At 42.8% G+C, this 27,311-nt stretch overlaps 1 protein-coding gene across 1 annotated transcript in view; it reads right to left on the bottom strand.

The window, feature by feature from the left end:
- OPRL1 (opioid related nociceptin receptor 1) overlaps positions 1 to 27,311 on the bottom strand; it is a 133,779-nt gene that overhangs the window by 11,847 nt on the left and 94,621 nt on the right. Inside the window, exon 3 of the mRNA XM_073682902.1 lies at positions 6,100 to 6,455. Coding sequence (XP_073539003.1) covers positions 6,100 to 6,455 — 356 coding nt within the window. The remainder of the gene's footprint in view (positions 1 to 6,099; positions 6,456 to 27,311) is intronic.

Here is a 27,311-nt window from a genome sequence, read left to right as displayed (position 1 = left end):
TTAAAGGACTTTATTCTGGGTGTTTGTGTTGTTTTTTTTAACTTTGACTATGGGGTTAGTAATGGGGGTGTCTTATAGACGCCTCTCCATTACTAACCTGGGCTTGATGTCAGCTGGCATTATAAGCTGACATCAACCCCAGCCCTATTACCCCACTGCCACCGCTACAGGGCAGTGGGAAGAGCGAGGCTAAGTGCCAGAATTGGCGCATCCTATGGATGCGCCATTTCTGGGGTGGCTGACGACTGGTGTTTCTAGCCTGTGAGGGGGCCAATATTCATGGCACCCTTCCTGGGCTATTAATATCAGCCCCCAGCTGTCTGCCTAGCCTTTGCTAGCTATTAAAATAGGGGGGACCCCACGTCATTTTTTTGGGGGGGTCCCCCATTTTAATAGCTAGTAAAGGCTAGGTATTCAGCTGGGGGCTGATATTAGTAGCCTGGGAAGCTCTGTGGGTATTACCCCCTTCCCAGGCTTCAAACATCAGCCCCAGCCATCTGCTTAACCTCCGCTAGAGCCTAAAATTACGGGGAACCCCACGCCAATTTTTTTTAAAATAAATCCTTTATTTTAACACTAAATGACAAGTACAGTAATCAACACTATCACTGTACTTCTTATATATGTGACTGACATGTTTCTATCTATCTAATCTATGTGTGATGCTCTATTCTTTCTATTCTAAATTGTCGGGTACCGCTGCTGAATTGCCGGCCGGCTTTTTTAAAGAGACGATGCATGAAAACATTATTATTTTTTTAAATAAATCCTTTACACTAAATGACAAGTACAGTATGCAACACTGTCACTGTACTTCTTATATATGTGACTGACATGTTTCTATCTATCTAATCTATGTGTGATGCTCTATTCTTTCTGTTGTAAATTGTCGGGAACCGGTGTATGCCGCTGCTGAATTGCCAGCAGGCTTTTTTAAAGAGACGGTGCATGAAAACACTATTATTTTTTTTAATAAATCCTTTAACACTAAATGACCAGTACAGTAAGCTGAGCGCTGCCATCCAGCTTGTCATCCTTCAGAGACACTGCAGAGCGCAGGCATTATGGGAACTTCTGATTCCGGTATTCGATATTCTAAAAGTATCAGAACTCAGTATCGGAACTCCGATACCGCGAATATCGGTCGATACCCGATATTTCAGTATCGGAATGCTCAACACTAGTAATTAGTCTTTGTCTAAATTTAAAGACTGCCACCAATATTTTCTTCCGTCAGTGGACGACTTAACTGCAACCTAATAAAGATGCGCATGACACTGATAATATACATGAATGCGCTCGACGCTTGAGTAAAGAGTAAGATGCTCACCAGCTTCTTGATGTCCTAACATCCTTATAATTAAGAGCGTGATGGATCATTTCAGATGTCTCCATTATACGAGTGACATTTCTACATATTAATCTTTTATTGTGCTGGTATTTATGCATAAAAATGACCTTTCCGATGTGAAGGTGAACAATGTGTCTTATTAAAACTGTAATTTGAAAGCGCCAGCTGCACATATAGTGAAAGCCAGGACAGATCAATAAATTTGCACTTACCACCTGCGGGAATGGCTCCTTTGCATTGTCTCTATAAAGTAGACAAATCTGCACAGTGTCAGAAAGCTTGGCAAAAAGGGGGTACAAGAACTTACATAGTTACATAGTTACATAGTTTATAAGGCCAAAAAAAGACAAGCGTCCACCCAGTTCAGCCTATTTCTTGTGCACTGCAGCTATTCCGCAGCGTTGATCCAGGGGAAGGCAAAAAAAACCCATGCGGTATAGGCCAATTTACATCATTGAGGAAAAATTCACTTCCCGACTCCAATCTGGCAGTCAGATTAAATCCCTGGATTAATTAACTATCACTAAGCATAAAATGTAATTTTATTGTTCTCAAGAAAGGCGTCCAGGCCTCTCTTGAACTCGTTAATTGAGTTGGACATCACCACTTCCTCTCCCAGAGAGTTCCAGAGTCTCAAGTCTGTGACCGTGGATATGTTATTGTTGATAAGACTGGGACCTTAGTTGAAAGGTCACGCTGCTTAGTGCATGAGGCGCTGTTTAATAGGAGGAAACATTGTATCTAAGGGTATTTTTCTGGTACTATGTCATAAAAAAGTCAGTAGTAAATACTACTATTGATTAGTATTGAAGCAGAAGAAAAGTGGGAAAATTTGGATGAAAAGTGGATTAATGGTCCCCTTGGATCCAATACTCAGAAGACATGTGAATACTTTCTGGGCGCAATCATAAACTCAGTTGTCATTAGTAGGGACCCATGGAAGTTCGGGTTCTGCTACCCGACCCGAACTTTAGTCCAAAGTTCAGTTTGGGTACCAGGACTTTACCCGAACTTGAACCAGAACCTGAACCCCATTGAAATATATGAGGACCAGAACTTTGGAGCTGGAAAAAAATCTTTCTCTCTCTGCCACGGGCTTACCCAGGAACTCTGAACACTGCAACAGGAGAAGTAAGTGTTTTAACCCTAAACTTTTAACTTCGGATTCGCTCTAGTTATTAGTCTATTCTTGGAAAATTAGGTCTAGACAATTTTTCCCCGATTTTTTTGGTTACTTTGTGACTTTTCTTCTCCTATTTCTACACTTTTTTTCTGGCTCTGGCTTGGGTTCTTTGTCCTGAGAGCTCTTAAAGGGAATCTGTCAGTAGGATCAAGCATCCTATATGGGCATGCAGGTCATAGGAAGTTGAAAACAAATGATACCTTGATATCTGCAATACGAGGTCTCATTCCAGAGAAATCCTCATTTTTCTTAATATATAAATGAGCTATTAAGATCTATGGGCCGGACACAGATCTTCCTGAGAATCTGCCTCCAGAGCTTATTTTAAATTAAAGGGGAAATTACCAGTGTGAGACATGTAATGACTGACAGTCAGATCTCCTAATCCACATGTCTCACACTGGTAATGCCCCCTTCATTTAAAATAAGCTCTGGAGGCAGATTCTCGGGGAGATCTATATCCAGCCCATCTTTATCTTGGCACGTTCTTGGGTTTATATTGAGTTTATTACTTAACACTAACCATTGGACTGTATACGTTATATCTATTTTTATGTATAATTTGTAACAGTTATATGATGTAATTCTGATTATCTTTAATAAAACTTTTAAATAGGGAAAAGTTGATAAAATTGGAGGAGATCTTAAGAGTTGGGACTTCCAATAACTGCAAGACCTAATGAACCTAATTGCTTCTGTGGCTGCAAACTCAATGCTTTTCGGCTATGGCAAACAACAGAAATGCAATATCATCCTGATTCATGGATATATCACAGTCATGTTTGGTGTAGCCAGGATGGTAAAAATATACCTGGAAACATGGCAGTCATATTATTTCAGTAGGTGGTTCTTTGGAAAAAAAAATGACATAAAGTAGAATTAGGACTTAAACTGTGCTTTTCTTTGCATATGATTAGCCATCCTCCTCTTACCCCATTGAGGGTGGGTCTGAATAAGACCCTATATAACATCTCATCAAGAGAAACTCAGGGTGAGACCCAAGGAGAAGCAACATGTATTACAGATCTGTCCATGTATTCCAATGCGATCTCCTCTGCGAGAATGTCTCACAGATCCAATCCATAAGACATTCTATATTCAACCCTTTTCTCAATACTGTTTTTGCCTTATGTATATGTGTTTTTATTATTTAGTCTTTTTGTAACCTTTTTAAGCTCTGTACCTTATTTTTCATCTATTAAATCTAAAATGTAATAAGTTTGCTGCTCTAAACGTACCCACAACCTCAAAGAGGGAAAATATAGCCTTTTTGTGTTACCTTGTGTATGCCAGAGTGCGAGAACTGTACTTGTCTGGTGCTTGGGAAAGCTCGGTGGTGTGTGTACTAGTGTACTTAGGGCAGGCGTCCCACTGGCCTCGTAAAACGGCAGGTGGTTGCGGCAAAAAGTGTAGTGTGGATGTGTGGACTGGCTGTGGGGTTGGGCATAGTGCATCGCCAGCCTATTGCGATAAGTGAGTGGACGAGTGAGAAACAGAGTCACAATTGAGTCACATGTGTAGCGAGTGACAATTTTTATCACCAGCTCCTACCATATTTGACTTCTCCACCTTTAGAAGGAGTTGACATCATTAACAGTCATTTGGGTTTGGTGACATTGTTTGTAGAGGTTAGAAAATGAGCCTTATAGTGTATATTTCCAATCCGATTCTCCAGTCATGGAGTGAACACTACAGGCCGCTGTCCGCATTTGCATTCATAAATTTCACCCGGCAGCAAGCGCCCTGCAGTATGAGCAGAGGACATGAATTATAGATGTGACTGTAATATCACATAGCGTTCAGTGACAGGGATGTGGTGGCGTTAAACCTCAGCAGATCAGTTTCAGAAGCGTCTTTTATTTCCCCCCCTCTCTCCACTCTTTCTCTTCCTCACTCCGCTGTGAATGCACATTAGACAATAAGCAGCCACATTAATTGCAGCCTCGGCTGAAAATAAAATTGAATCATTTGGGAAAAAGAAAAAAAATTACATTTTTTTTTCTCCTCAACATCATAAAAGCAGGTCATGAGTTACACTAGCCACGGATAATTATAAACTTGGCGAAACGAACCTTCTTTTCAAATAAACCTTAATTATAATAATATTTCACTGCTGGAGAGAACAAACTCACTCCGCAGATTAGGTTTAATTGCAGTAAGTCACAAAAGACCCTTCTCTTACTAGACTTATTAACCCTTTCACCGTACCAATGTTGGTTAATAGACAGGCACAATGAAATCGGTAATTTTTGGTACAGCCTAAGGCCACATTCACACGTTCAGTATTTGGTCAGTATTTTACATTAGTATTTGCAAGGCAAAACCAGGAGTGGAACAATCAGAGGAAAAGTATAATAGAAACACGTCACCACTTCTGTATTTATCACCCACTCCTGGTTTTGGCTACAAATACTGAGGTAAAATACTGACCAAATACTGAACGTGTGAACGTGGCCTAACGGTCATTAAAAATACTGCCTTCATTGAAAACTATCTAAAATATAGTTGAGATAAAAACTCTGACGTTCATTTTCTACATATTATCAATGAAGAGAGAACTATTTCCTGAACTCCAAATCCTCTGCATAGACGTAAAAGTCATAGGCTTGCAGCCACCACTAGGGGGAGCTTACTGTATACAGTTTTCTTATTGACTGCATAAGTGGAATATATATAGCTCCTACTAGTGGTAAATACAGGTATACACAGAATTTCATCATTTTAGGATGTGTTCACAACTCATTCATATTCTATTATTATCAAAAGTCGACTATTGTCACACCGTCAGTTCCAGTACTGGATCATGGTAGGTAAACTTCCATTTTGAGAGCTTCCTGTGTAGTCACGTGACCAGTGCTGTGTGTGAAGGGGACTTCAATAGTTAAAAGGGTTGTCCGGCCTTGGGTACAAGTCTGTAGTCACTATGTGACTACAGACTCATGAATCCTCACAACGCGTGCACTGAGCACTGTGAGGATTCTCCAGTGCCGGTGTTGGGAGCAGTGGGTACATGACCGCAAGTATGTGATTTCCATACATGAGATCACGTGCCGACTAGACGTATGCAGCCCCACTCAATACAAGTAAATTGAGCGAGGCAGAACATGTCTAGTCAGAATGTGGCTGGAAGAATGCAAATCTCATACTTGAAGTCCCATGGCTGCCCACTTTTGGCTTCAGCACCAGAGAATGCCCATAGCGTGCACTTCGCATGATGTGAGGATACACAAGTCTGCAGATTTGTAGATTAAGGCCGGACAACCCCTTTGTGCCAGTCCCCTACTTAGCATATGCATTGGCCATAATAGAGAAGGGGATTGCCTTAGCCAGCTACCTTCACACACAGCCCCGGTAACGTGCCAAAGCAAGAATCTCTGAAAAAAGACTGTAAAGTATAGCTACAGGGATACAGCATCACAACTGGTTTCTATTTCATTTTTCAACACATTCTTGTTTCATTTTTCAACATATCTTAAAGTAAATTTCTGACCAACCCATTTAACTGAAACTGCAGTATTATCTGGAATAACAACATCATATCTTTCCGAATTATTTCCATACTGACCCTCATTGTCCATTTCTGCTGATCCCATGACCATAACAGGGACCCCAATGAAGGAGGCCAGAATCCAGATACAGACATTCACAACTTTTGCTTTGTGCGGTGTGCGGATGTCAAGGGCTTTGACAGGATGACAAATGGCAATATACCGGTCCACGCTCATCATGGTCAGTGTGAAGGTGCTGGTGAACATGTTGTAGTAGTCGATAGCGATGGCAATCTTACAGAGAGCATTGCCGAAGGGCCAGATTCCCATGATAATGTCCGTCCCTTGGAATGGGAGAGTTATCAACACTAAGGCATCGGCCATGGCCAGGTTAAAGATGTAGATGTTGGTGGCGGTTTTCATCTTGGTATACCTGAAATAAACCAGAAGTTGTGTTATTAGGTGCAATGACTTATACAAAAAATGTAGTATCGCAGGGGCAAGTCACAAGCCCAGAGTTCTGGCATGTATCCAAATAATGACGAAGAAGGTTCTTTTATAAAAGACATAGATAGACACCTGAAGATTTGACACTTTTTCTTTTTAGGCTAGGACATGAAGGGGTTGGCCACTACTGGACAACCCCTCATTAATGGGCACAGAGAGATGAAAAAATGACACCTACCGGACTGGTGCTGCTCTTCTGTGCTCATTGGTGCATCCCCTGTCAGTCTGCTAGCTTCTTCTGCTCATAAGAAATGTAAACGCTGCAGCTCATCAGCAGCGGCAGACGCATTGCTAAGTATGGAGGAACAGTGCCAGTCTGAAAGGTGAGTATCAATTTCTGTTTTTCACCTCCTTATGCCATTTAATAAGGGGTTGTCCAGTAGGGAAAAAAGTGAAAAACCCCTTTAACAAGGAAAACTAAAACTGGCCATACATGTCAGATAGCTGTAAGACCAGAGGGCTAACTAATCTGACCTGCAACATCCCTGGCGGCGTGCTGGCATGGCTTACCATCTCCCACAAAGACCAAGACCGCCAACTTACCTATCAGTCCAGGCTGCACACTTTGCTCCAGTACTTGCTGTGTGCATGTCTCTTGTCTGATTGCTTAGGGCGGCGGCGCGGTTACTGCCTGATTATTAAAGTTACAGTGTGCGCACTCCTAATGCGTCCCCAGCCTATTGTTGTGAGTCAATGGATACTTAAACCCCCTCCACCCAGTAGGAGGTGCCTGAGCAACACTTTCTTTCAGTGTGTTCTGTGTAACTGAGTTGCCAGGTCCTGTCCTGTCCTGTCCCGTCCTGTCCCTTGTCTGTTTCCACCACCCTGGGGGCTGTATACCCAGGCTCGTTCCTGTATCTTGTTTCGGGTTCAGTTCCTGTCTGAACTGTGTCCTAGCACGTTACATGTTTGTCTCTACGTCCGTAACTTCCCTTTTCCTGCAGTATCTGAACCAGCATCTAACTCCAACTCGTTGTCTCTGTACTTCTGTTTGAGAGTTTTGTGTCCACTCGCTACTTCATTGTAACTACCTTGAGTGTATTTGGTTCTGCTTGTCCCGTTTCCCTGCCTCCGTATCTACCTACTGTGTTCTAACTATCTTCCTGTGTTTCCCAGTCTGTTCCATGTGAACAGAGCCCTGTCCTGTCTGACTGCACCTTCTGCTCTGCGGTTCCGCACTGCTCTGTTCTGCCCTGCTTGTCCTCCGCACCTGCGGTTTCACTCTGCTCTGTTCTGCCTCGCTTGTCTTCCGCACCTGCGGTTTCGCTCTGCCTCGCTTGTCCTCCACATCTGCGTTTTCGCTCTGCCTCACTTGTCCTCCGCACCTGCGGTTTCGCTCTGCCTCGCTTGTCCTCTGCACCTGCAGTTTCGCTCTGCCTCGCTTGTCCTCCGCACCTGCGGTTTCGCTCTGCTCTGCTTGTCCTTCGCACCTGCGGTTTCGCTCTGCTCTGCTTGTCCTCCACACCTGCGGTTTCGCTCTGCTCAGCTTGTCCTCCGCACCTGTGGTTTTGCTCTGCTCTGCTTGTCCTCCGCACCTGCGGTTTGTTCCTGTATCCCAGTCTGTTCTGGTCCCTATCCAGCCTGCTTTCCTACTTGCCAGTACCCGCCTGTCTGCATACCAGCTGTGCCTGCCCGTTCCTGCATTCCCCGCTGTGGGTCAACAGCTGTGACCGGGTCTGACCTGGAGTAGCACCTGGGCCACCTCCCATGTCCCTCCTCAGACCACAGAGTCGATTAAGCCGCCGTGTGTTCATGGTCGGATCTGGCGAGGCACCCTAGTCATGCCCCTCCAGGCACTCCTCGGTTCGTGGCCCAGTGGGGCCACTAACCACGCTCTCACCAGTCAGTCCGGGCGTGAGCGTAACATGACCCAACCTCCATACTCAGCTGAGATCTAGAGAGAAGGAAGTAAGGAAGCCACCGCCAGACCAGACACCTCTGGTAGCAACTTATTTCCCTGGAAATAAATAGATACCATGCCAGATCCTTCTTCCCCCAAGTATCATTTGTCAGAGGAGAGTGACCCACCTCCATGTATACTAGATGTACGGAGCCCAAATGAAAGTGGCAGATTTGGCTGCCATTATCTCGCATTTATGATCTGGCAGGAAAGGTGAGAAATGTGTAATTACTGGAGGTCCGGCAACTAAGACCAGCATTATTCCCAAGCACGGGGGGCCCAAAGACCCTTGTGTGAATCAATCGATAGTAAGCATGCGTGGCCAATGCTCCATTAACTGTCCTGAGGAGTTACTGACCCTCACTATGGCTACATTCACACAGTGGACTTTGGGCTTCCTATTCTCAGGCTCAATGGGGGTCTCCACAGCCAAACCTCCAGTATTCATACATTTATCACCAATCCTATGATTAGGTGGATACTTTTTATTTATTGGGCAACCCCATTAAAGGGAAGGTGCCGTGAATTTTATTTTTGAATTAATAATTATTGACTATATAATCAATTATTTTTAATACAAAATGAAATACACTGGTTTAATAGTTTTATTTTTTATTAATATTTTATGCAGCCGTAGGGTCCTGCCATTTTCATTTGCTGGTGTGTAAGTGCCGGAGCACGACACTTACACCCCACAGGTGATGGGCGCCATATTTTTGAAGCTGCAGCTAAGCTGTGAGCTAGAATTTCCTCCTGTCACCGCTCATAGTGCTCAGCACTCAAATTAAAACATTAATACTTTACATTTTTTCAATTGTTGAAAAAAAAATTGGTGGGGGTTGGCATACTCCCTTTAACTCTGTAGAACAATGTATTACTACTTTCTGAGCTGAGCAAAGACGAGACTAAATTACACTATTCCAAAAGTAAATGTTGGGGACACGTCTCAGAGCCTTCAAGGGATGAGCCAACACATAAAACCTGCTGCCAGAGTTTTCAGTTCCATCCATCCGGATTAAAGATTTCTGCCTTGGCAGGACTGTCTGCCACACGTACATAATACACATCCAGGACTGCACAGAGGAGCTTTGCATTTTATAAGATTAACTCTATGTAGTGTTGGACAGCTCAGCGGGGAACTTTTATCATCAGATTACGGTTCCTGGTTGGATTCAACTTTTTCAATTAACCCCATGTTATAGAATGGTGGATCAGCTTTCCATTGTATTAGCTGCTTTTTCCATGGAGATATACTGTATATGATATATCACAGGTCAGTGTGACAAGTTATATACGGTGGCTCAGTGGTTAGCACTGTTGCTTTGCAGCGCTGGGGCCCTGGGCTTAAATCTCACCAAGGACAATATCTGCAACGAGTTTGTATTTTCTCCCCAAGTTTGCGTGGGTTTCCTCCGGGTTCTCCAGTTTCCTCCCACACTCCAAAGACATACTGATAGAAAATTTAGATTGTGAGTCCCAATGGGGACAGTGATTATGATGTCTGTAAAATGCTGTGGACATTAATGCCACTATATAAGAAAAATAACATAAATAATACGGTGTCTTGCTGCTGCCTTTGCATAAATCAGATACTGCCCCTTTAGCCTCAGTTGGGCACAGATTATACAGAACAGTATTTGTCTGATGTGAAATGATTCATATAAAATAATTCACCAATCAGTTATACATCAGGTGAAATAAGTATTGAACACGTCAACAATTTTCTAAGTAAATTTAGTATATTTCTAAAGGTGCTATTGACATGAAATTCTCACCTGATGTCGGTAACAACCCATCCAATCCACATAGGCAAAAAAATCAAATCATAGATATCCAGAAATTAGGTTATGTGTAATAATGAGAAATGACAGAGGGAAAAAGTATTGAACACATGAAGAAAGAGAGGTACAAAAAGCCATGGGAAGTCATGACTCCAGCTGAAATCTGTGAGTAATTAGAAAGCAATCCTGCCACTTAGTGAAAAATAATATCAGCTAGTTCAACTAATGCCCTTTGAAATGGTGTCTCATTACCAAGATGCCACACAAGGAACTTCTCATGATGGGTAAAAGCAGTGAGCTGTCTCAAGACCTTAGCAACTTTATTGTTGCAAAACATACTGATGGCATTGGTTACAGAAGAATTTCTAAACTACTGAAGGTTCCAGTGAGCACTGTTGGGGCCGTAATCCAGAAATGTGAAGAACATCATTTCACCATAAATCAGGTGCTCCCTGCAAGATTTCAGGCAGATGAATAAAAAGAATTATCAGAAGAGTTGTTCAAGAGCCAAGGACCACCTGTGGAGAACTATATAAGAACCTGGAATTAGCAGGTGCAATTTTTTTCAAAGAAAATAAGTAATGCACTCAACCTCCATGGCCCATATGCACGCTCACCATGCAAGACTGCACTGCTGAACAAAAAGCATGTTCAAGCGCGTTTAAAGTTTGCTCAACAACATTTAGACAAATGTGTGAAATACTGTGAGAATATAGTGTGGTCAGATGAGACCAAAAATGAACTCTTTGGATGCCATAATACACACCATGTTTGGAGTCCAAAGGGCACTGCACCCCAAAAACATCAAACCAACAGTGAAATTTGGAGGTGGGAACATGGTGTGGGCGGCTGTTTATCAGCATATGGCACTGGCAAACTTCATATAATTGAAAGAAGGATGAATGGACAAATTTACTGAGGCATTCTTGATACAAAATCTGCTGCAATCTACCAGGATGATGGAGATGAAATAAGGGTGGACATTTCAGCAAGACAATGATCCCAAATACACACCAAGAAAACTCTCAAATGGTTTCAGAGCAAGAAAATAAAGTTGCTTGAATGGCCCAGTCAATCACCTGACCTGAATCCAACAGAAAATATATGGAAGGAACTAAAGCTTAGAGTTCAAAGAATAAGCCAATGGAATCTTCAGGATTTGAAGAGTGTTTGTGTGGAAAAATGGGGTAAAATCACACCTGAGCAATGCATGTGCCTAGTTTCTCCATACAGGGGACATCTTAAAGCTGTCATCCCCAACAAAGGATTTTGCACAAAGCATTAATTGCATTTCAGTAAGCATGTTCAATACTTTTTCCCTGTGTCATTTATTCTCATTATTAAACATAACTTAATTTCTGGAGATCTATGGTTTGATTTATTTGCCTGTGTGGCTTGGATGGGCTGTTACTGACATCTGGTGAGAATGCCATGTCAATAGCACCTTTAGAAATATATTTACTTACAAAATTAGTGAGTGTTCATTACTTATTTCAACCCCTGTAAATTTGGAAATATTCATATTAGAAGAAGCAGTGATCCACAGGAGACCATAAAGGGAAGTATTACCCAGAAAACACTTTCTAACTTCTGCCACTGAAATATGTTAGACGATATCACCAGTGGTGGTTCTGTCACATCCAGAACACTGGTTGACGATGTTGACCTCTGAGTATAATGTCTTGGTCTATCTGAGAGATCATTGATTGCATGCATTCATTCACTAAAATGGGACTGCATCCATATTACAGCCCCATTGCATTAAGTGTAGTCCACTGTCCCTACTGGTAGTAGGTATCTCAAAGATGTCTGAATTAATAGCACCACATCTCAGTAGCATGATGTACTGTATAATAATTATAGGGGATACTCTAGCAAACTCCCATTAATAACCTCCAAAAGTGGAGGTTGAAGTTAAATTATATCCTGTTTAGAGAGCAGGCAGATTTCTCACTAAGCCATCCTTGTGAGGTATCTTGCAGCTGTAGTGACCAAACTGTAATGGTGCACTGTTAGTGCAAGACTCGCAGAACTTAAAAGGCAATCAAGGGACAGGCTTTATGCCAGCTTTTCTGTCTAGCAGGTCCAAGGAGAACCCTGGCCTTCGCATTTTAACCACTATTCAAGTAACTGGACTTACAAGGGGGCCCTTTGGTTGAGTCCACAAAGTGGCTGCTGGTTGATGGAGCGGTGTGGCAGAGGATGGTCAGAAAGTCGGTCATTACTAGGAGTTTAGGATAGGAACAAAGTTGTCAAGCATCAGAATAGTCAAAATACAAGTCAAGGTCAAAAATAATAGACAAACTAGCTGAATGGAAGCAGAGTAAAAGGAGTGAACTGAGATAAATAAAACTTATAACTGACACTGGAAGTAAGGAGCTAGGGGTTTAAATTGGATAAAGCGCCATCCAAGACTCAGAGCAGGGAGTTAATGAAACAACAATGTGAGGAATTAACCCACATGTGCTGCATTATCGCCCTGCATGGTAAAAAACAAACATGAGGCACTGCCTGGTGACAGTGGCAGAAGGAGTAAACATGGATGTTACATGAATGCAGCTTATTAATTTTATCAATCAGCCCTGGCTATACTGTGGGTGAAAAAGTGAAATTATATCTCTTGGATAACATGATGCAAGCAAGAAATGATGAATTTTAAGGCCTGTGAAAACCAAGCAAAAGATAACGGAACAATTTGCTGCAATAAGATAATCCCAGGACACATATCTCACTGACTCGAATACAAGATACTTTATTTCCAGCCTTCATTGCAAATCCCATTGGACTTGATGTAACGATATACAGTAGGTTCTTCACATTATAACCTTGGTTTCTTCATTCTTGACCCCAAATTATAAAGCAAATAGAGCACGTTAAGCCGGATAAAGGTTTGGTCCTTACATGAAGACATGCTGCAAGTAGAAATAGGCAGCGATGCGACAAGATCACAGGGTATAAGACCACTTCATGACTTATTGAGTTGATGTTCAAACAGTAATATGGTAATCGTTTTAGCTGGAAGTCTCTCGGTGCACACGTTTGGGCCGTTCTTGATTTCCCTTGAGCTATTTCCACCCTTGGGCTGTGAATTATTGAAATGACATGGAAATGAGGGTTGGTGCCGAGCAGATGCAGCCGTTCATTTAAGACACACGCTGAGCCTTCCTGCTGATCTTTGTAGAGGAGGATATAACACAGAGGCTGAATACGTACAAGAGAAATACAGAATACCTGTCACCGAGTGATGACAGAGACTCCAGCACGCATCAAAGGGAAGAATATATTAAGAAGTAGATTAAAGGACCGCTAGACCTAAATCATAAAATGGTATTAAAAAGAGGATATTACAGTGGAGCTTGATATCTGCTGTCGATCTCATACAAGTGATTAAAAGAATGTCCTCTTCTCTTTTATGATAAAGAAGTGGACATGACTGTTGCTGCTAACTATCATTACTATGTGAGTAATTACTGCTGACAAAACTAGCCGTCCCATAATTTGATGGTCCATTGTTGACTTGGCTCTGGTGGGTGTCTTGTGGAATATCTATTATTTTAACTCCATAAGTAGGCTGCGAGTGTGAGGTTCTTGAGACATTGTTTCTTGGCTGTCCCTACGTACTAGTACTCACACGAAGAGATATAATCAGATAGCTTGACTCGACTGCAGAGGCATGTACAAATTTTCCTGAAGAAGGTTTATTTTCAAGCTGAATTCTTGTAGTTATGCACAAATACAGTAGGGAAAAAAGACTATCCTGAACGAGTGATGCAAGATATGAGCTTGTTAAGATGGCTGACATACTAAGAATGAGGAAGAAGAAGAAAGGAGGGGTTACTGACATCAGAGCTAGGGAGGCAGACAGGGAGAGAGGGATGACAAACTTCTAAAAGGCAAACCTTATTACATAGGAATGCAACAGCAATAATACAATGCAATACTGTATGATTCCCAAATCGTGAGATTTGACATCTATTGACCATGGGGTTTTGGAATTTTGAGCTTGTCACAATATTAGTAATATATATTGGAATGATTACAGCTACTACTTTTCTCACCTTCTGGAAAAAACCACAGTATAATCTGGTAGAGCATAGGTTAGGATCTTGTCAACTACTGCTAATGTAGAAAATCATTAAATATATGGACCCAGGTTTGAGCAGAATCTCTTCTCCCATATTTTCCTCAACATCTTTTAATGAAAATTATTATTATTTATTATTATAGTGCCATTTATTCCATGGCACTTTACATGTGAAAAAGTGGTATACATAGCAAAAACAATTACAATAATCTTGAATAGAAACGTGACAGCGACTAGTACAGGAGGAGAGAGGACCCTGCCCGCGAGGGCTCACAGTCTACAAGAGATGGGTGAGGATACAGTAGGAGAGGGCAGAGCTGGTTGTGCAGTGGTATGGTGGAGCGGTGGTTACTGCAGGTTGTACACTTGTCGGAAGAGGTGGGTGTTCAGGTTCCTTTTGAACGTTTCCACAGTAGCCGAGAGTCTGATATGTTGGGGTAGAGAGTTCCAAAGTAGGGGGGATGCATGGGAGAAATCTTGTATGCGATTGTGGGAAGAAGAGATAAGAGGGAAGTAGAGAAGGAGATCTTGTGAGGATCGGCGGTTGCTTGCAGGTAAGTCCCGGGAGACTAGGTCACAGATGTACGGAGGAGATAGGTTGTGGATGGCTTTGCATGCCAAGGTTAGGGCTTTGAACTGGAGTCTCTGGGCAATGGGGAGCAAGCGGAGGGATGGACAGAGAGGAAAGGTCGGGGAATAGCGGTGGGGAACAGGTGGAATAGTCAGGCAGCAGAGTTTAGGATATATTGGAGGGGTACCAGAGTGTTAGAAGGAAGGCCACAGAGCAGGAGCTTGCAGTAGTCGAGGAGGGAGATGATGAGGGCATGCACTAGTGTTTTTGCAGATTCGTGGTTGAGGAATGTGTGGATCCGGGAGATATTTTTGAGTTGGAGTCGGCAGGAAGTGGAAAGGGCTTGGATATGTGGTTTGAAGGAGAGATTAGAGTCCAGGGTTACCCCAAGGCAGCGAGCTTGCGGGACTGGGGAGAGTGGACAGCCATTGATGTTGATAGAGAGGTCAGATGGGGGGGTTGAGTGAGATTGTGGAAAGATGATGAATTCTGTTTTATCCATGTTAAGTTTTAGAAATCTAGGAGAGAAGGATGAAATAGCGGACAGACATTGTGGGATTCTGGTTAGTAGGGAGGAGATATCAGGTTCAGAGAGGTAGAGCTGTGTGTCATCAGCATAGAGGTGATACTGAAAGCCGTGAGACTCTATGAGCTGTCCCAGGCTGAAGGTGTAAATGGAGAAGAGCAGGGGCCCTAGGAGTGAACATTGGGGTACACCGATAGATAGGGGGCAAGATGAGGAGGTGGTGTGTGAGTGGGAGACACTGAATGTTCTCTCTGTTAGGAATGTTTGATTTCATAACAAGAGAGAAGATGCAAGAGTTCAATGTGTCAAAGACACAGAACTGGCTAATTATGGCTACGTTATTCTCCAAAGTGGATAGATGACCAGATAGTAATATAGTAACATAGTCTTCCTTCAACCTTAAAAACTAAGTCCATCTAGTCCAACTGTAACACAGGTACTTTAGATGCAGTGACACAGAAGCACAGAGCAGCCAATACAGGGTTAATAAACAGGGAAAGTTTATGATAACAAGATGAATCTCCACGCAGGGAGTAACAGGGGAAAATATGGGGAAATAGCAGGTATTAGTCTGTAACTGACAGTTTACAGTTTAACTAGATGTAGCAGAGTCAAACCGGTAACAAATGACAGTTTTTTCACTTAGCTGACCTGTGTCCTCTACAAGGCAGTTGCCAGCTGGTGCTGGTGACGCTGTCTTCACGCTTCCCCGCACAAACAATGCTCCGTCTTCTGGCGGCAGCGGGCGTTCTCCGGTTTTACCCGCTGAGCCCCTAGTCCATAACAGGGCACCTCACGTGCTCAGCTCCACGGACCCTGCGTCTCTTCTCCCTACAATCAGCTTGACTCCTCCGGAGCCTGGACCCTCTCACACTGCTCTGCTCCGCAGGACTCAGCTCCGCTTTCCCACGCTAACGTCCTCGTATCTCCCTCTCTCTCGTCACACCAGGAGTCCCTCTGTCACCTGACCTCCCAGCTCTCTCTCTCGACACACCCCCTGCTTGCCTGTCACATGACTCCTCCGCTTGAAGTCAGTATTTCCCCTGCAACAAGAGGTACGGCCCCGGCAGTTCCGGATCCCTTGCTCTGAAAGTACTTACACCCCGGTCTTCCCCCTTACACTACCCATAGCATAACATGTTGATCCAGAGGAAGGCAAAAAAAAACATGTGGCAAACACTAAGCTCCACATTGGGGAAAAAATTCCTTCCTGGCTCCATATACGGCAATCAGACTAGTTCCCTGGATAAACTCCCTATCAAGGAATCTAGTATATATAACCTGTAATATTATACTTTTCAAGAAAGGCATCCATGCCCTTCTTAAATTTTAGTAGTGAATCACTCATTACAACATCATGCGGCAGTCTCACTGCTCTTACAGTAAAGAATCCCCATCTGTGATTATGATTAAACCTTCTTTCCTCCAGACGTAGAAGATGCCCCCTTGTCCTCGTCTCAGGCCTCAGAGTAAAAAGATCAGTAGAAAGGTCTTTGTACTGTCCCCTCATATACCTGAACATAGTAATAAGATCACCCCTAAGCCTTCATTTTTCCAAGCTAAATAACCCCAAGTGTAATAACCTGTCTTGGTTTTGCAGACCTCCCAGTCCTCTAATAACCTTGGTCGCTCTTCTCTGCACCCTCTCTAGTTCAGCTATGACTTTCTTATACACTGGAGACCAGAACTGTAAACAGTTTTCTAAGTGTGGTCGCACTAGTGACTTGTATAGAGGTAAAATTATGTTCTCCTCAGGTCTTTTTCAGATACAGTTTTGCCCAGCGTTTTACAATTAAGCATATAATTATACATTTTATTTCCTCTGCCCAAGTACATTACCTTACATTTATCCCCACTAAAGCTCATTTGCCATTTATCAGCCCAAGCTTCTAGTTTACATAGATCCTACTGTAATATAAAATTGTCCTCCTCTGTATTGATTACCCTGCAGAGCTTAGAGTTATCAGCAAATATTGAAATACTACTCTGTATGCCCCCTACAAGGTCATTAATAAATATGTTAAAAAGAAGCGGGCCCAATACTGACCCCTGTGGTACCCAACTGTTAACTGTGACCCAGTCTGAGTGTTTTCCATTAATAACCACCCTTTGTTTCCTATAACTGAGCCAGTTCTTAACTCACTTACATATATTTTCCCCTATCCCCATTGTTCTCATTTTATGTATCAACCTTTTGTGTGGAACCGTATCAAAAGCTTTTGAAAAGTCCATATACACAACATCCACTGCATTTCCTTGGTCCAGTCCGGAACTTACCTCTTTATAAAAGCTGATCAGATTAGTTTGACAGGAACAGTCCCTCGTAAACCCATGTTGATATTGGATCAGGAGGATATTCTTCTTCAGATATTCTAGCATAGCGTCTCTTAGGAAACCCTCCAGGATTTTACCCACAGTAGAGGTTAAGCTTACTTGCCTATAATTTCCAAGTTCGGTTTTTGTCCCCTTTTTGAATATTGGCACCACATTTGCTATACGCCAGTCCTGTGGTACAGACCCTGTTATTATGGAATCTTTAAAGATTAAAAATAATGGTCTATCTATGACTTGACTTAATTCCTGCAGTAGTCGGGGGTGTATCCCATCTGGGCCCGGGGATTTGTCAACTTTAGTGATTTTTAGATGCCGCCGTACTTCCTGCTGGGTTAAGCAAGTGACATTTAATGGAGAATTTTTGTCATCACTAATCATGTTTTCTGTCATGCGATTTTCTTGTGTAAATTCTGTTAAAATAAAATCATTTAGCATATTGGCTTTTTCCTCATCCTCCTCCACCTTTTCACCCAGACTATTTTTAAGGGGGCCAACACTATCATTTTTTAGTTTCTTACTATTTATGTAGTTAAAGAATATTTTGGGATTATTTTTACTTTCTCTGGCAATGAGTCTTTCTGTCTCAATTTTTGCTGCCTTGATTTGGTTTTTACAGAATTTATTTAATTTTCTGCATTTATTTAATGTCTCATCACTACCTACTTGCTTTAGTTCTCTAAATGCTTTCTTTCTGTCACTTATTGCGCCCCTTACAGCTCTATTTAGCCATAGTGGTTTCCTCCTATTTCTAGCATGTTTATTCCCATAGGGTATATATTGTGCACAGGTCCTATTCAGGATGTTAATAAATGTCTCCCATTTGCTTTGTGTAGTTTTATGTCTCAGGATATCATCCCAGTTCATTGCACTAAGATCATCTCTCAACTGTTGGAAATTTGCCTTCCTGAAGTTTAGTGTCCTTGTAACCCCTCTACTACACATCTAATTCAAGGATACATGAAAACGTATTATTTTGTGATCACTATTACCCAAGTGACCCCCAATTCGTATATTTGATATGAGGTCTGGCCTGTTGGTTAATATTAGGTCTAGCAGTGTCCCTCTTCTTGTTGGGTCCTGAACCAGTTGTGAAAGGTAATTGTCTCTCATAGTTGTCAAAAACCTATTACATTGGCTGGAACTACAGGTTTCTGTTCCCCAATGTATTTTAGGGTAGTTAAAGTTCCCCATAAAAATGACTTCTCCTTGAGTCGCTGCTTCATCTATTTGCTTTATGAGGATATTCTCCGCTGCTTCCATTATTTTTGGAGACTTATAACAAACCCCTATCAGTAACTTATTATTTTTTCCCCCTCCCATTATCTCCACCCACAGGGACTCTACATTTTCATTAGATTCACATATATTCTCACGCAAGATGGGTTTTAAGGATGATTTTACATATAAACACCCCCCCTCGCTTGTTTGTACGGTCATTTCTGAACAGACTATAGTCCTGTAAATTAACTGCCCAGTCATGGCTCTCATCCAGCCATGTCTCAGATATCCCCACCATGTCATAATTATTTTCCAACAAAATTAATTCTAATTCCTCCATTTGGTTGGTGAGGCTTCTGGCATTAGTGTACATGCATTTTATGTATGTCTCTGTACCTCTATTCCTTCTTACTATATTGACTTTTCTAACCCCACCCCAATTTATTTATTTGTGCCCAGGTCACTATCTGCACTATCTTCCCCACCTATAAAATGAATACCCTCCTCCAATCCCTAGTTTAAACACTCCTCCAACCTTCTAGCCATTTTCTCCCCCAGCACAGCTGCATCTTCCCCATTGAGGTGCAGTCCGTCCCGAGCGAAGAACCTGTAGCCAACTGAGAAGTTGGCCCAGTTCTCCAGGAACCCAAACCCCTCCTTCCTACACCAATTCCTGAGCCACTTATTTATCTCCCTAATCCTCCATTGCCTCTCTGGCGTGGCACGTGGTACAGGCAGTATTTCAGAAAATACCACCTTGGAGGTCCTTGCTTTAAGCTTGCAGCCTGATTCCCTGAAATCATCTTTAAGTAACTTCCACCTACCTCTAACTTTATTTGTGCCAATGTGACCACTGGGTCCTCACCAGCCCCTCCCAGTAATCTGTCAACCCGATCAGTGATGTGCCGGACTCGAGCGCCAGGTAGGCAGCACATTGTTCGACGATCCCTGTTTTTGTGACAGATTGCCCTATCTGTTCCCCTAATAATTGAGTACTCCACTACCAGCACCTGCCTGGCCTTCCCTGCTCTCCTATTTCCGCCCTTACTGGAGCTGACACTCCTCCAGCTTACAGAGGACATGCCTTGCTGCAACAGTGCTACCCCTGTACTGACACCCCCCTCATCTGCCAACTTTGCAAACTTATTGGGGTGTGCCAGATCAGGACTAGCCTCCCTGGCACTCTTCCCTCTACCCCCCCTTCTAACTGTCACCCATCTAGCTGCCTCACTGTCCTGCAGCTCCATGCTACCATCCTCCCCCACATCTACCCTATATGATAATATGGTATGATATGATATGATAACTCTCATTATCTTGATTCTCTTCACTTTAATATCAAGTCGATTAAGTACAATAAGTACAGCGGGTCATATAGGCTTTCTTCTATATTCCAAATTGTTAATAACATTATTATTCAATTTCCATGTTAAAAGCTTTTTCAGAATTTTTGCTGTACTACACGCCCCCTGAGGAAACAGGGTGAAGCGCGCGACAGGGTTCTGCACACGTATGTAACTACTACTTCTTATTCCCTTACTCTTTTGATTTTGGGGTATGGCTTTATTATAATGATCCTTATTTGATGTATGTCTATGATGTTACAAAATTCATGCGCAGGCACTTTATGTTCACACTTGCTATGATATAGTTATGATACCATCGGTAACAAACTTTGTTTCTTAGTTATATATGGAGGTAGCTGCTCCTAGTAAGAACCTGTACATACAGTTAGGTCCATATATATTTGGACAGAGACAACATTTTTCTAATTTTGGTTCTAGACATTACCACAATGGATTTTAAACAAAACAATTCAGATGCAGTTGAAGTTCAGACTTTCAACTTTCATTTGAGGGTATCCACATTAAAATTGGATGAATGGCTTAGGAGTTTTAGCTCCTTAACATGTGCCAACCTGTTTTTAAAGGGACCAAAAGTAATTGGACAGATTAAATAATTGTAAATAAAATGTTCATTTCTAGTACTTGGTTGAAAACCCTTTGTTGGCAATGACTGTCTGAAGTCTTGAACTCATGGACATCACCAGATGCTGTGTTTCCTCCTTTTTGATGCTCTGCCAGGCCTTCACTGCGGTGGTTTTCAGTTGCTGTTTGTTTGTGGGCCTTTCTGTCTGAAGTTTAGTCTTTAACAAGTGAAATGCATGCTCAATTGGGTTGAGATCAGGTGACTGACTTGGCCATTCAAGAATATTCCACTTCTTTGCTTTAATAAACTCCTGGGTTGCTTTGGCTTTATGTTTTGGGTCATTGTCCATCTGTAGTATGAAACGACGACCAAACGACGACCAATTAGTTTGGCTGAATTTGGCTAGATCTGAGCACACAGTATAGCTCTGAATACATCAGAATTCATTCGGCTGCTTCTGTCCTGTGTCACATCATCAATAAACACTAGTGACCCAGTGCCACTGGCAGCCATGCATGCCCAAGCCATCACACTGCCTCCGCCGTGTTTTACAGATGATGTGGTATGTTTTGGATCATGAGCTGTACAACGCCTTCGCCATACTTTTCTCTTTCCATCATTCTGGTAGAGGTTGATCTTGGTTTCATCTGTCCAAAGAATGTTCTTCCAGAACTGTGCTGGCTTTTTTAGATGTTTTTTTAGCAAAGTCCAGTCTAGCCTTTTTATTCTTGATGCTTATGAGTGGCTTGCACCGTGCAGTGAACCCTCTGTATTTACTTTCATGCAGTCTTCTCTTTATGGTAGATTTGGATATTGATACGCCTACCTCCTGGAGAGTGTTGTTCACTTGGTTGGCTGTTGTGAAGGTTTCTCTTCACCATGGAGATTATTCTGCGATCATCCACCACTGTTGTCTTCCGTGGGCACCCAGGTCTTTTTGCATTGATGAGTTCACCAGTGCTTTCTTTCTTTCTCAGGATGTACCAAACTGTAGATTTTGCCACTCCTAATACTGTAGCAATTTCTTGGATGGGTTTTTTCTGTTTTTGCAGCTTAAGGATGGCTTGTTTCACCCGCATGGTGAGCTCCTTTGACCCGCATGTTTACTTCACAGCAAAACCTTCCAAATGCAAGCACCACACCTCAAATCAACTCCAGGCCTTTTATCTGCTTAATTGAGAATGACATAACGACGGGATTGCCCACACCTGTCCATGAAATAGCCTTGGAGTCAATTGTCCAATTACTTTTGGTCCCTTTAAAAACAGGGTGGCACATGTTAAGGAGCTGAAACTCCTAAACCCTTCATCCAATTTTAATGTGGATACCCTCAAATGAAAGCTGAAAGTCTGAACTTCAACTGCATCTGAATTGTTTTTTTTTAAATTCATTGTGGTAATGTCTAGAACCAAAATTAGAAAAATGTTGTCTCTGTCCAAATATATATGGACCTAACTGTACCTATTTCTTGTTTTGGAAGTGAAGGTCAGTTTTTTCTGTGATACCATCGGTGTCACAGATGGACAAGGAGATGTCCGGCGGATGGTACAACACATGGGATACAACAGGATGATAAAGGGGGAAGGAAGGCCCTAACATTACGGAGCGAGGGATGGAACATCCCTTGACACCAACCCATGCTCCCCTAACACCCTATGCGGGTCCTTGCCCTCGCCGCCACCACGGGCCTAGTCCCTGACTGTCACCTCAACAAACCCTGGCTAGTGCACTGGCCGACAAGGACGCTAGCCTTGTCACTACAGTTATTGAACACAGGGTAGGATGACAAACAAGAGACTGGCAGCAAGAAAAACAACTTAACTTAAAATCTGCAGCAAAGCTCCAACAACGGCACCAGGGTACAGAACTCCTTTAGCGGCTCCACCACTGTAACAGGAGGGCTCCACACCTCTAGCTGGTCTGCATAGAATGAATTCTATAACCGACGATCAGCTGATAGATCATCTGACTATTTAAAGGGAGGTGGGAGTGGACAAAAAGAACCTTGCCAGCAAGAGACTGACATTAACTCTTGCTGAACCCAAGGAAAAAAAAAAACATTTAAATTACAGCAATCCCTAATGATTTGTGATAATCTGCCCTACTATTGCTCCTTTATAATTATATATAAATATATATAATACTGTCCTGATAGACTTATGTTAGCCCTTGGCATCACATTGACTATTAATTGCATGGTATATACTTGCCTGCTTACATATACAAGTACATTCTGTGTCCTCGTCTTGCTCCCATGCTGCAAAGGCAAAGTTATCTCTGCAAGCAGCCTGGGAGAGAGCTCAGTTTGGACCAGTGGTGCGACCATGCCGCTGGTCCAAACTATCAATCTCTAGGAAAGCACCACCCTTGGCAACTAGAAAGCTAAGAGACTGAGGAATGATGCGCCTCTGAAGATACATGAAAAAAACCTTTATTTGTAACATACACAGGCCTAAGTATAGGGGGTGCGCAGAGGTTGCGATTGTTATGATCTGCAACAAGTACTAAGGAAAGAAAGGGGAAAACTGTCCCTACAGTAAGACTAAGCTGAATCCCTACAATGTAGCGGGCTGCCTGTTCCTTGCGACCAGCCTTAGTCCTTGGCTAGTCTGAACGAAGACCTATAGCATAAAGGAAGGGGTCCCTAAAAGAACAAACGACTGAAACAAAAATGGGACACCTCCTGAACAGAGAAGGTTGTTGCAGAACACAAAAAGATAAAGTGACAAAAAGGTACTAGAGGTCCCAGAAGGACCAAGCAAACTAACTGAGATAGGCACAGAAGCACCTGACAAAACAGATAAACAATACTGAAGTCCAGCCAAAAGGGCGGAGCTAGAATATATAGGCAGATGGTCACATGACCGCAAAACACAAGATGGAAAAAACAAACAGCAGGGTTCTAACAAAACCCCCTCTTTTACGAGGATCCTCCGGATCCTCCTGGCCCAGGCCTATCAGGAAACCTCTTGTGGAAAGCTCTAACAAGCCTAAGAGCAGAGACATCATCCGCCCTTACCCAGGAGATATCTTAGGGACCGAAACCCTTCCAGGATACGAGATACTGTACTCTCCCTCTATGCCATCTAGAACTCAAGATACGATAAATTTCATATTCGCCGTCTTCCACCACAGCAGGAACTGTGACAGTGGCATCCCTAGCTGATACATCAGCCTTTTTCAACAAGGAAACATGAAACACAGGATTAATCTTCCAGGAAGGAGGGACATCCAACCTAACCACAGACGGATTAACAACCAGAAGCACTTTAAATGGACCCACAAACTTAGGACCCAGTTTTTTTAGAGGGAATTCTCAACCGCAAGTTCCTTGAGGACAACCAAACCATGTCACCCACAGTAAACAAAACCTCCTTACGTTTCCTGTAAAAATACTTCTTGGACTTCTTGTTAGCCTCTTGAAGGTTGCATCGTACATTAGTCCAAACTCTCTCCAAATCACCGGAAAAATTCTCCTCCTTCAGCACCGCCGACCCCAATTTGGAGAACGAGCCAAAAGACGGATGTCTCTCAGTACAACAAAAAAAAGGAGAACACCCAGCTGAGGAGGATGTATGATTGTTAAGAGCAAACTCTGCGAGAGGCAGAAACTCAGACCACACCTCTTGATTGTCCGCCACAAAACAATGCAAAAACTGTTCTACATCCTGGTTCTTTCTTTCAGTCTGTCCATTAGACTCAGGATGATACCCAGACGAAAATGACAAATGGACTCCCAACCTATCACAAAAAGCACGCCAAAAGCGAGCCACAAGCTGAGGTCCTCTATCAGAAACAATATCCGTGGGAACGCCATGAAGCTTGACAATCTCCTTAACAAACGCCTTAGCGAGTGTCTTGGCGCAGGGCAACTTAATGAATAGAACCAAATGACACATCTTACTAAAACAGTCCACGACCACCTAGATGACAGTAAAACCCTCGGACACGGGCAGATCAGTAATAAAATCCATTGTGAGATGCGTCCAAGGTGCACTAGGAACCTCCAGAGGGAAAAGCAACCCTGCAGCAGGAGTATGTGAAGCCTTTGACCTGGCACACACAGTACATTGATTCACCCACTTGATGACTTCTTTCTGCCATCCAGGCCACCAAAAACTGCGACTGATAAGTCTCTTAGTCTCAGAAATTCCTGGATGACCTGCCAACTGAGAATCATGACACTCCACAAACAATTCTCTCCTAAAGGTTCTAGGCACGAACAGCCTCCCATGGGGAGTGTTAGATGGAGCATCATCTTGAGCTTTCAGAATCCCATTATCCAAAACAGAGTCCAATGCCGCCACCTCAACTCCTTTCTGTAAAATGTTCTCCACCTCCTCGGCACCGGCCGTAGGAGAAAAGCTGCGAGATAAAGCATCGGCTTTAACATTCTTAGTACCAGGAATATAGGTAACAGAAAAATGAAACCGAGAAAAAAAAAGTGCTCACCTAGTTTGAAGGGCATTCAAGCGCTTGGCAGCATCCAGATAGATCAAATTGTTATGATCTGTGAAAACCTGAATAGGAAATCTAGCGCCTTCCAAAAAATGACGCCAATGTTCAAACGCGAGTTTAATAGCCAGCAACTCCCGATTTCCAACATCATAATTCAGTTTGGTTTCTGAAATTTTTTTCGAAAAGAAGGCACAAGGATGTACTCCATCCCTGTTCTCCTGAGACAAAACTGCTCCGACCCCCACCGATGAAGCATCGACCTCAACCAAAAAAGGCTTGGTCTCATCAGGCTGCATAAGGATAGGGGCAGAACTGAGACTTTCTTTGAGATACTTAAACGCTTCAATGGCCTCAGTAGTCCACTGGACCGTATTCGCACCTTTCCTGGTGAGATCGGTTAGAGGCTTAACAATTACGGAAAAATTCTTAATGAATTTCCTGTAATAACTGGCAAAACCCAAAAATCTCTGCATAGATTTCAAACCAATAGGCCTAGGCCATTCCTGCACAGCTTGAACCTTCACCGGGTCCATCTCAAAGCCCTCGCTGGAGACAATGTAGCCCAAAAAACTAATTTTCTGCACAGCGAACTCACATTTCTCCTGCTTAGCAAAGAGTGAATTATCACTCAATAACTGCAAAACTTCACGTACACTCTGCCAATGGGACTCCAGATCTGGCGAATAAATCAAAATGTCATCTAAATACACAACCACATTCTTACCAATCAAAGATCTCAGGATGTCATTAATAAGGTTCTGAAAAAATGCAGGTGCATTGGTAAGACCAAAAGGCATCACCAGATTCTCAAAATGACCTACCGGAGTGTTAAAAGCAGTTTTCCATTCATCACCCTTCTTCACTCGTAACAAATTGTATGCTCCCCGGAGATCAATCTTAGAAAACCACTGTCAGTATTCCGGGTTTTCTAGGTAACCTTGTGAATGATTTTGCCCTTTGTTAAGATGGAGTTTGCTGTTTTTGTATGCCCTACTTCCTGTTCGTTTGTTTAAAACCCGGCTCAGGTGCTGGCTTCCTTGCTGGAGTATTCTGCTTCTGCTTCCCTTCAGTCAAGCTGCCTTGTCCTATTATTATCTCCCAGATCTCGTGTGTATTTACCAGGTTAATCTTCACGCCCCTGGCTCTGGACATTCTCTGCCTATGTAAGCTACATTCACTGTGTTATCATTAACCTGTTGACTTTGGAATTTAACCCTTGCCTCACTCCACCCGGTAAGAACTGTGTTTCTGAACTGTGTTGTTGTTTAACCCTTCGTTCACTCCCTCCGGTGAGGGCTGCTGGAACTATTTACTGGAATATTACTTAAATGTGAACTTGTTTCTGGACTTCCCTGAATCTACGCCTCATCTAGGATTAACTTGTGAACTTGTTCTTGGACTTCCCTGTGGCCACGTCACCAGTCTGTTAGACTTTCCTTTTGATCACATTTGTGTGAGGACTCCGTCGTAAGAACATTGCAGACTTGCTATATAGGTTCCAAAGACTTAATATCGCTGGACTTATTTCATTGTATGTCACTATGGGTTATCTGTATATTGTTTTTGGGTGTTATTGCTGTTGCACAAATACATTATTTGCATTAAAGAAACCCGTCTCTGCTTGATCATTGCCCCACGCTATCAGAATCCTCGAGTTCCTACAATAGTATTACAGGATACTCCAGCCCAAAAAGAGGATTCTGCTGGGGCAATGACGGAGACACGGGCAGACAAGGTGTTCACCATAATTAACTCCTTGCAGCAGGAGATAGAGGTTTTACACAATAAGATTAGAGACATGGCATCCCAGGTTGACCACAACGCACAGGTGTTTGGTCAGGCTCTCCAAGATCTACGTACTAAGTTAGAAGTCCGGGAGGCCTTACCTACTGAGCCTACATCATCCACTAGTATGCCCAAAATGCCTCCATTCCGGTTTAATGGTGACCGAAGTCAATTCCGTGGGTTTGTTAACCAATGT

The sequence above is a fragment of the Phyllobates terribilis genome, unplaced genomic scaffold (genome assembly GCF_046119375.1).
Source record: "Phyllobates terribilis strain yellow unplaced genomic scaffold, ASM4611937v1 Scaffold_5__5_contigs__length_657084704, whole genome shotgun sequence".
NCBI classification, from domain to species: domain Eukaryota; kingdom Metazoa; phylum Chordata; class Amphibia; order Anura; family Dendrobatidae; genus Phyllobates; species Phyllobates terribilis.
Note: the sequence above shows the minus strand (reverse complement) of the source record. Positions and strands in the feature narration are given on the sequence as shown.